Source organism: Marmota flaviventris, chromosome 4 (assembly GCF_047511675.1).
Source record: "Marmota flaviventris isolate mMarFla1 chromosome 4, mMarFla1.hap1, whole genome shotgun sequence".
Taxonomy (NCBI): domain Eukaryota; kingdom Metazoa; phylum Chordata; class Mammalia; order Rodentia; family Sciuridae; genus Marmota; species Marmota flaviventris.
In genome coordinates, this window is record NC_092501.1 from 32713321 (window position 1) to 32723247 (window position 9927).

Consider the following 9927-nt stretch of genomic DNA (forward strand, 5'->3'; position numbering starts at 1 on the left):
GGTAAAAATCGAGTACAGAATAATTGGCGCCAGTATCTAGGAGGAAGTTGACTTCTTGACTCCCTACGGAGAAGCATACTTGGGGCTCACAAGCAGTGATAGGAGTTACAGGAGCCAGAATTGACCCGGGGCTCCGTCAGGCCCATGTGGAGGAGTCTGGCTTCCCTTGAAGGCCACCCCTGAGGGCAGTCACTCCTCCAGACATTGCCTTGACATTTAGGGCAGGGCTTTGGGGGTGGTCACTTGGCTTGTGGGCAATCCCATTTGAAATGTCCTTCCTCTCTACAATGGAAACAAGTCCCTTTTGTGGATTGAGGAGCATTTTGTTTTCCTCCTTTTCCACCCTGGGAGCTAATACCAGCGCTTCAGTCCTTTTTCTTTCTCTGCGCTCTTTCTCCTTCTTTTCCTCTTGATCTCTATTATAAAAAATGAAAGTAGCAAGTCGAAGGATATCATTTAAAGATTGATCAGGGCCATATGCCAATTTTTGTAACTTCCTCTGAATGTCTGGGGCTGACTGAGTGATAAATTTGTCCTTAAAAAGTAGGTGGCCCTCTGTGGATTCAGGATCCATGGTGGTGTGTTTTCTCATAGCCTCCCTGAGTTTCTCCATGAAAACAGCAGGGCTTTCCTGGGGGCCCTGAATAATTTCTGAAACCTTAACATAGTTAATGGGCTTTTGCTTGATTCTCCTGAGGGCCTCAAGGACCAACATTTGGAAATGTCTAATTTTCCCAGCATCCTTTCCATCATTTGGGTCCCCATCAGGATTGTTTCTGGAAACTGCCTGTGCTGCAGATAGATAACTGGGTTTGCTCTTAGTCTGTGCTGCTGGGGCATGAGCAAGGTGTACGTCATCCCCAAACGGGTCAGCTGATCTCGGGGCAGCTTCCTTATCATTGGAGATCAAAGTCTGGTTGAGTAATAGCATAATATCTTTCCAGGTGAGGTTAAACACCTGGCATAAGTTTTGAGATACCTCAATATATTTATCTGGATCCTCCAAAAATCTTCCTAAGTCTGTTTTTATCTGTGTTAGGTCTTGAAGGGAGAAGTGGGTATGGTCATAGTTAAAGCAATGTCCCAGGGATTCATAAATTGACTTCCAGACCACTCTGGAATCAAGTCTTTATTGAAGCACACTGGCAGTGGACAGATCAGCCACCACAAGTGTGCTTCAATAAAGGCTTAATTCAATTATAAATTAGTGGTCTGGAAGTCAATTTATGAAACCCTGCTACATTACTTTAACTATAACATTTGGGGGCTTGTCCGGGATTCCTTTCTTCCCTACCCTCAAGCCAAATTCGCCTCCAACAATGGGCCTTTGGACCTCGGCCCGAAGTAGAGGGGAGCTCCTGAGAGACAGTCCTTAGCCTCACTCAGAGGGCGATTCCAGTCCATCCTAGAATGCTCTGAGAAGACTTCTGCCAACCTGTCAGACCTGGTGAGTCAACTCCTCTGGGGACAGACTGGACATGGTCATTTACACCCAAGTCCCGGGACAGGACAAAACATTATTCCTGTCCCACTGGAGGCCTCCCTGTGTGGCCTCACCTGTTCTGTGTCTGTCTTGCCATGTGTTGGTGTGTGCATGGGCCCTTTTTGTTTCCATAACCATTCTTTCATCAGGACTCCTTCACTCCACCGACATCATGGGACAAGGAAATTCTACAGAGAACTCTACCTGTCCCCACTTAACTTGTTTTCTTAACAATTTTCATGACTTCCAGGGGAGCACAGCAGAGTACGGGACTTCTGTCAATGGCGTCACTCTGAGAAAACTCGAGATAGATTGGCCCTCCCTCAAAGTAGGCTGGCCCTCAGAAGTTTCCACTAACCTCTCTTTGGCTATGGAAGCTCGGCCTGTGATTTTCGGGAAGCCCGGTCACCCTGACCAAATTCCATACATTCAGGTCTGGGTCGATATTCCGAGAAGCCTCGATGGCTAAAGAAATGTTTTCCCGACCTCCCAACCAATCTGTCCACTGGGACTCTGTCCCAAAAATCTAAAACTGTCCTAGTCACAAAACCCAGACCAGCACCTGGTAAGTCAGATCCATCCCTGTCCTGCCAGTGGCCAACTGGCAGCCAACAAAGAGGAGCCTCTCTCAACTGCTCAGCCACCACCCTACCCTGACCAGGTGCCCCAGGCAGCTCCTCAGGCTGCCCCAGAAAGTTCGGGTCTCCCCACACCTGAACCGGAACCCCCTTATGCGGGGCTCACTCCAGCCCCCTTGCTCCCCTTGCAGCAGGCTCCCTCTCAGCAGGGCCCCTTTATGGTGTATGTGCCCCTCACTACCAGTGACCTTTATAATTGGGAAAATCAAAATCCCTCTTTCTCTGAGGAACCCCAAGGACTCATCTCACTCCTGGGGTCCATCTTTTACACCCACCAGCCCACTTGAGACGACTGCCAACAGCTCTTGCAGACTCTCTTCTCATCTGAAGAATGGGAACGCATGAGGCACAAGGCCCAAAAGTTCATTATGGGACCAACCGGGCTCCCCACAGATGATCCAGTCCGGATTGATAGCGTCTTCCCGCCCTCACATCCCGACTGGGACCCCAACAATGACCAAGGTAAGGAGGCTCTAGACCAGTTTCGCCAGCCTCTGATGTGGGGAATACGTGGTGCAGCTCAGAAACCCACAAATCTTTCCAAGCTGAGCAATTCAGGGCCCTAATGAATCTCCCAGTGCGTTCCAAGTGCACCTTTTACAGGCTTACTGTATATGCCAATTTCCCTGAAGCTCCCGAAAATCGGAGAGCCATTAACACAGCCTTTGTCACCCAGTGGACCCCAGATATCAAAAAGAAGTTACAAAAGCTAGAGGGATTTGAGGGAAAGGTGTTGTCTGAGCTGGTGGAAATTGCCCAACAGGTCTATAATAACCGATACCCTCTGGAAGAAGAACTAACCTGGAAATTCACAAGAGTGTTACTGGCGGCCACAGGAAATCCTCCACCTCGCACAAGAGGGCAGCATAACCCCAGTGGTCAAAAATTAAATCAGGACCAATGTGCTTTCTGTAAAAAAGGACATTGGAAAAACAAATGCCCCTATAAAAACAAAAGCCCCAAGTTCCAGCCAGATAAGAAACCACCAAAAGTGGTCCTCCATTTGGGAAATGAGAACTGACGGGGCCTGGGCTCTTTCCAAATAAGTCTCCAGGAGTCCTTGGTTACTCTTACAATTGGGGACAAGCCAATAAAGTTTTTCGTGGATACAGGGGCCACTTATTCAGTACTCCAACTTTCAGAGGACCCAGTTTCCAAGTCAAAAATTCCTATTCAAGGGGCAACTGGAAAAATTCAACATTTTCCTGAAGCCAGGCTAGGATCACGGATTTGAGAAAAGGGATTATTACCCATTCCTGCCTTGTAATGCCAGACTGCCCCTACCCTCTATTAGAAAGAGACCTCCTACATAACTTACAGGCAACAATTTCATTCTCCTCTGATTCTGTGGAATTAATGCTCTGTCTTCCCACCAAAATCATAGTCACCTGTCCTCTTGGGGAAGCATATCAACTACTCCCTGGCCTCTGAGACCTTAAAGGACACTGATGATTTAGGAAATATCATTCCAGAAACAATAATGTCAGACTTCCTCCAAGAGTTTTCCAAGGTATGGGCAGAATTTAACCCTCCAAGAGTTTCCCAAGGTATGGGCGGAAGAAAACCCTCCTGGACTGGCAGCTCACCGGCCACCTATCATTGTCCAGTTAGCCAACACTGCTACCCTGGTCTGAGTCAAGCAATACCCCATCAGCCACCAAGCTCGGCTGGGGATCACCACACATATTAATGGACTCCAGACAGAAGGGATCTTGGTCCCTGATAAGTCCTCCTGGAACATTCCCCTCTTACCAGTCCAAAAGCGTGGGACTAACAACTACCGATGGACTTAAGAGAGGTCAATAAACGAGTAGAGACCATACATCCCAGTGTTCCTGAAAAACCAGCCTCTACCTCAGAGCAAAGCCTGTCCAAGGAAGGGACATGACCTTAGTCCTTGGAAAAACCTACAGAGCACTCCTAAGCACATTCCCACCCTGCTAAATTGTTTATCTACAAATAACAAGAGAGATCTGCTGCGCCAGGTGTCCCTGACTCAGTCAGGCTAGGTGGGGATCCATAGCAGCCCCCTAGCAGCCTCCAATCAGCATGAGACAGGGAAATACCTGGGATGCCAGATGACCCTCCCAGTGGTTTATGGTGGTTGATAACAAGTTGGGAAACCATGTAGTTCAGCACGTACACCTCTCTTGGCTCAAACCAATCAGTTCAAAGGAATACCCCTTTTGTACTGACCAATCACCCCTACCTAACTTGTTCCCGCCAGTGAATGTGCTAATCATGTTTTAGAGTTGTTATTTGATTTTCCCGCGGTATGTGATGATTTGCTAAGGGATGCTATAATGTATGTGAAGTCCCTGCCCTCTCCAAAAAATGTATAAAAATGCTGCAAACCCTGGGCTGGGGGCTCTCAGCGTCACCAGTTGCTGTGTGTGCGTGCGGAGGACCAAGCTAGCTCGCAATAAACACCTCTTTGCTGCTTGCATCGATCTTGGGTCTCTGGTGGTCTTTGGGGGTCCCGAATTCGAGCATAACATTCCTAATCCTTATATCCTGCTAGGCCTTCTGTCCCCCAAATACCAGGTGTACACAGTAATGTATCTCAAAGATGCATTCTTCAGCCTTCCCTTGGGAAAAGTAAGCCAACCCATCTTCACATTTGAATGGTCTGACCCAGAGGTGGGATATTCAGGACCACTAACCTGGACCAGGCTGCTGCAAGGATTCAAAAATTCCCCGACTCTGTTCGATGAAGCCTTAAGTCAAGATCTACAAAGCTTCAAGGTGAGTCACAGTGAAATCATCTTGCTCCAGCATGTAGATGACCTCCTTCTGGCAGCAAAAACCCCTCAAGCTTGTAAAGAGGCTACCAGAGACTTGCTAGATATCCTCCAATTCATTGGGGTACTGAGTGTCTGCTTAAAAAAAAAAAAAATTATGTTCAAAGGAGGTACTTATCTGGGATATAAACTTTATGAGGGACAATGATGGTTGTCAGGAAAACGAATCCAAGGGGTTATACAAATCCCCGCTCCAACCACCAAAAAGCAAGTATGTGAGTTTCTAGGGGCAACAGGGTATTGCCACCTTTGGATCCCTGCATTTGCTGAAATTGCCCAGCCCCATTATGAACTGACAAAGGGAGCAAGGGAAAGGATCAATGGACAGATACAGAGGAGGAAGCTTTACAGCACCTCAAGGAGGCACTCACTTGGGCCCCTGCTTTAGCCCTCCCAGATCTAACAAAACCCTTTCACGTCTATATTGATGAAAAAAAAAAAAAGTGTTGCAAAGGGAGTATTAACTCAAGGTAATCTGGGCTCGGGCCCTAGGACACGGGACTTCAGCCCAAAGAAGCTGAATAGCCTTAACACAAGCCCTTAGATTTGGAAAGGACAAGAGATCAATGTGTACACTGACAGCTGGTATGCCTTAGCTACCACACATGTACAGGGGGCCATATACAAGGAAAGAGGACTATTAACATCAGAAGGAAAAACCATTAACTATAACAGGAAGTGTTTTAATTGGTCCAAATTCTCCTCCCGGCATCTCCTGGAGGGGTAATATATTTAACCTGTTTATTGGGGCAGATATAGAGAGGCCAGGGTATGGGGACAAGAGGGCTGCTGCTGCAGCCCACATCAACAAGGAATGGAGATTTTGTGGGTCCTCCTGATTCTTTCTCCTCAGTAGGTGATTCCTTAAGATTTTCTCTCTTCATGGTAGACATCATAGCTAAGTCTACTTTACATTGTTGGCATAATTTGGGGTTTTCCCTTCAGGCAAAGAAAACCTGGACATATGGCATCTCACACCATTTCCCTTCCCTTTTGCAAAATTTATCAAGCTGTAAAATTGTACTAAAATTGATACTTCCCTCTGGTGGCCAGGATTCTCCATCAGGGAGTTTGTATTGAGGCCAGGCCTGGCAGCAGAAGAAAATAAGGCACTTTTTCTTAAGCGTCTGTGGGTCAAACTTATCCCAGTTTTTCAATATGCAGGTAAATGGTGTACAGAGCATACTGGAGAAAGAAGCTCCCATCTGAGTGAGAAGAGAAAAAACAGGACTCAGGCACCCGCGCCAGAAAAACTGTTCTTACTAGGGACATCTTCCTCAGCTTGGTCTTCTTTATGGTCCAGAAAACCCATCTCTCATCTCACTTTGCCAAGGTCATTTCTGGTCCCCCTTGGCAAAGTGCTTGGGTCCCAGTTTGCCCTGTGCCAGAGACCCTGGGAGGATTCAGATTTAAGGGCATTACTGCTTTCCTCCCTGCCACTATAAAACCCACAACAAAAGAAAATCGCCCACTCTTCTTGTTCACCTTTTTGCCCCGTAGACTAAAGGAATCTCCTGAGGGTGAGGGATATCTACTGGTCGTAAGGCATATAGCACTTTCTATCAGAGGGACTCATGGAAGGGTTGATTTTAAAATGCCTCCCTCTGGCAGCTTAAAGAGAACACAGCACATTTTAAGCATCAGAATGGTAATGGGGAAATTTTATGCACATGAGGGGAACCTGGGCACCTTTTTACTAATTATCCCATGTCTTTCTCTCAGTCCTACAATCTGAATCACTAGGTTAAGGCAGGAGGACTGCAAGTTTAAGGTCAGTGATTTGGTGAACCCCTGAGCAACTTAGCAAGACCCTTTCTCAAAAATTCTTTTTTTTTTAAAGGACTGGGGGTAAGCTCAGTGATACAGCACCCCCGAGTTCTAGCCCCATACCAAAGGAAAAAAAAAAGTTAATTTCAACAATGAATTTTGGCAATACAAGTAACTGTTGTCCACAGGAGACTTCATTAGAGACTAAGCCTAGGGTTTAAATTGAACATGGGTCATGTAGACCCCTCTTCCAGCACATATCATCATCCTGGACTCTTTAGAAAGCAAGGGAGTATTCATCATAAACCACACTGACAAATAATTTAGGCATAGCAAGCCACTCTTAAAACTTAATTTTAAAATTAACTTTCGGGCTGGGGATGTGGCTCAAGCAGTGGCGCGCTCGCCTTGCATGCGTGTGGCCCGGGTTCGATCCTCAGCACCACATACAAACAAAGATGTGTGTCCGCCGAAAACTAAAAAATAAATATTAAAAAATTCTCTCTCTCTCCTCTCTTTAAAAAAATTTTAAAAAATAAAATTAAATTAACTTTCAATTTTTTTGCATTTGTTCTTTTATATTTTCCAAATTCTTCTATATTTCCAAATTCTTAGCCATCCATTTTATGTAAGTATCCAAACCATAAATTCCCCTCCAAATTAAAGGTTTTATTAATATTTATTTTTTAATTATACGTGGACACAATATCGTTATTTTATTTTTATGTGATGCTGAGGATCGTGGTGCTGAGGATCGAACCAAGTGTCTCACACATGCTAGGCAAGCGTTCTGCCTCAGAGCCACAACCCCAGCCCCAAATTAAGGTTTTAAAAAACATTTTGACATAATGGTATTTGTTTGTAACTTTAAAATTGATCTAACAAAAATATTTGGGGGGCTGGAGTTGTAATTCTGTGGTAGAGGGCTTTCCTTGCATGCATGAGGCCCTGGGTTCAATCCTCAGCACCGCATTAAAAATAAAGACATTGTGTTCATCTACATCTAAAAAATATTTTTTAAAAGATTCAAACTGTAACAAGTACATACATGAACAAATACCATGGAGATTTAAACGTTCTGTCAGAAACTGATCAAATAGCCTCACCTCCCCCCCAAAAGGCCTATATCTAAAATCTGAATACCACAATAAGCTTAAACCATTAAATATGAATACACTTAATAGAATGCATTTTCTTTGCAAGAAGATACAGTGCATTTAAAAAAATGCATGCATGAGGCCCTGGGTTCAATCCTCAGCACCGCATTAAAAATAAAGACATTGTGTTCATCTACATCTAAAAAATATTTTTTAAAAGAATTGTAAAAATATATGGGGCTTACATCAATGTTTATATCAGCTTAATCCACAATAGCTAAACTATGGAACCAACCTAGGTGCCCTTCAACACGAGTGGTTTTAGAAAATGTGGTATATGAACATAATAGAATATTACCCTGCTATAAAGAAGAATGAAATTATGGCATTTGCTGGTAATGGATGGAAAGGGAAATTGTCATGCTAAGTGAAATTAGCCAATCCCCAAAAACCAAAAACCAAAAATGTTCTCTTTGATAGATGCTAACTCACAATAAACTGGTGGGGGATGGAATACAAGTTCACTGGATTAGACAAAGGAGAATGAAGGGACGGGAATAGGAAAGACAGTAAAATAAATCAGACATAACTTTCCTATGTTCGTATATGAATACACTACTAGTGTAACTCCACATCATGAACAACCACAAGAATGGTAACTTATACTCCATGTATGTATGATATGTCAAAATACACTCTACTGTCACATATAACTAAAAAGAATAAAAAAATTTTAAAGTATTCGGGGGTTTTGTTGTTGTTATCTCATTATTAGCTTCAAATTTTATTCCATTATGGTCAGAAAACAGTGTTTGCTGATCTTTTATAATTTGCTGAGGCTTTCTTTTTATTATGTGACCTATTTTTTTAAATGCACTGTATCTTCTTGCAAAGAAAATGCATTCTATTAAGTGTATTCATATTTAATGGTTTAAGCTTATTGTGGTATTCAGATTTTAGATATAGGCCTTTTGGGGGGGAGGTGAGGCTATTTGATCAGTTTCTGACAGAACGTTTAAATCTCCATGGTAATTGTTCATGTATGTACTTGTTACAGTTTGGATCTTAAATGTCCCCCAAAAGCTCATGCACCGATGGCTGGGATCCCAACTAATGATGCTACTGGGAGGTGGAATTAGGGCCTAGAATATGGATTGTTGGGAGCGTGCCCTTAAAAGGACCCAGTCCCTTCCTCTCCCTCTCTGCTTCCTAGTGGCCATAAGGTAAGCAGTTATTTCCCACCTTGAACTCCCCACCAAGATATTCTGCCAAGACAGCCATGGTGCCAAGCAACCATGGATTGAAAATCTTTGAATTCATGGGTCAAAATAAATACTCCTTTGTTTTTCTCAGGCACTTTGTCACAGCAATGGAAAGCTGTCAGTTGTTACATATGTTTAAAATGGTTATACAGTATTTGTTATATTCAGTATTTCCCTTGATGTAAAAATATTATTTCACATCTTAAAACTGCTATTCCAGCCACAATCCCATCCCTACACATTTTTTAATAGACTGAGTTGCATAGTTTTTGTTCTTAAAGTGGTTTTCATTTTTCTCAGATTTATCATCTTTACTCTAAAAGGACATTTTTACATCCCTTTGGTTTACACATACATATGAACCTATACACTTCTAACAGTTCAGAATTTAGTTTTTATTTTTTTTTTAGTTGTTGATGGACCTTTATTTTATTCATTCATATGCGGTGCTGTGATCCAGTGCCTCACACACTTTCTTCTCTTTCAGTCTCCTAGCTTTCTTTTCATAAGGACTTTTTAAATTTTTTTTTTTTTTAGTTGTAGATGTACACCATATCTTTTTTTAATGTGATGCTGAGGATCAAACCCAGGGCTCCACATATGCAAGGTGAGCACTCTATCACTAAGCCACAACCCCAACCCTCATGAGGACTTTTACAAAGAATGATTTCAACTTGGTAAACACTCTGAGATCTTACGTGCATGAGAATATATTTGCACTCTATCCTTCAACCAGTCAAGGTTAAAGCTGTTTTCCTTGTCCTTTTATATGCAGGTTTTAAGTCCAAAGTAAATATGATTATTATTCCTCTTAAGTGATCCACTCTCTTTAGCTTTGATATTGGTGATATTAATGATAAAATGGCATTTGATTGTAGC

At 43.3% G+C, this 9927-nt stretch overlaps 1 protein-coding gene across 1 annotated transcript in view; it reads right to left on the bottom strand.

Annotated features, from left to right (window-relative positions):
- Nucleotides 1-5731: 5731 nt before the first annotated feature.
- Hells (helicase, lymphoid specific) overlaps nt 5732-9927 on the bottom strand; it is a 49296-nt gene continuing 45100 nt past the window's right edge. The window contains exon 22 of the mRNA XM_071611078.1: nt 5732-6127. Coding sequence (XP_071467179.1) covers nt 6063-6127 — 65 coding nt within the window. The 3' untranslated portion in view covers nt 5732-6062. The remainder of the gene's footprint in view (nt 6128-9927) is intronic.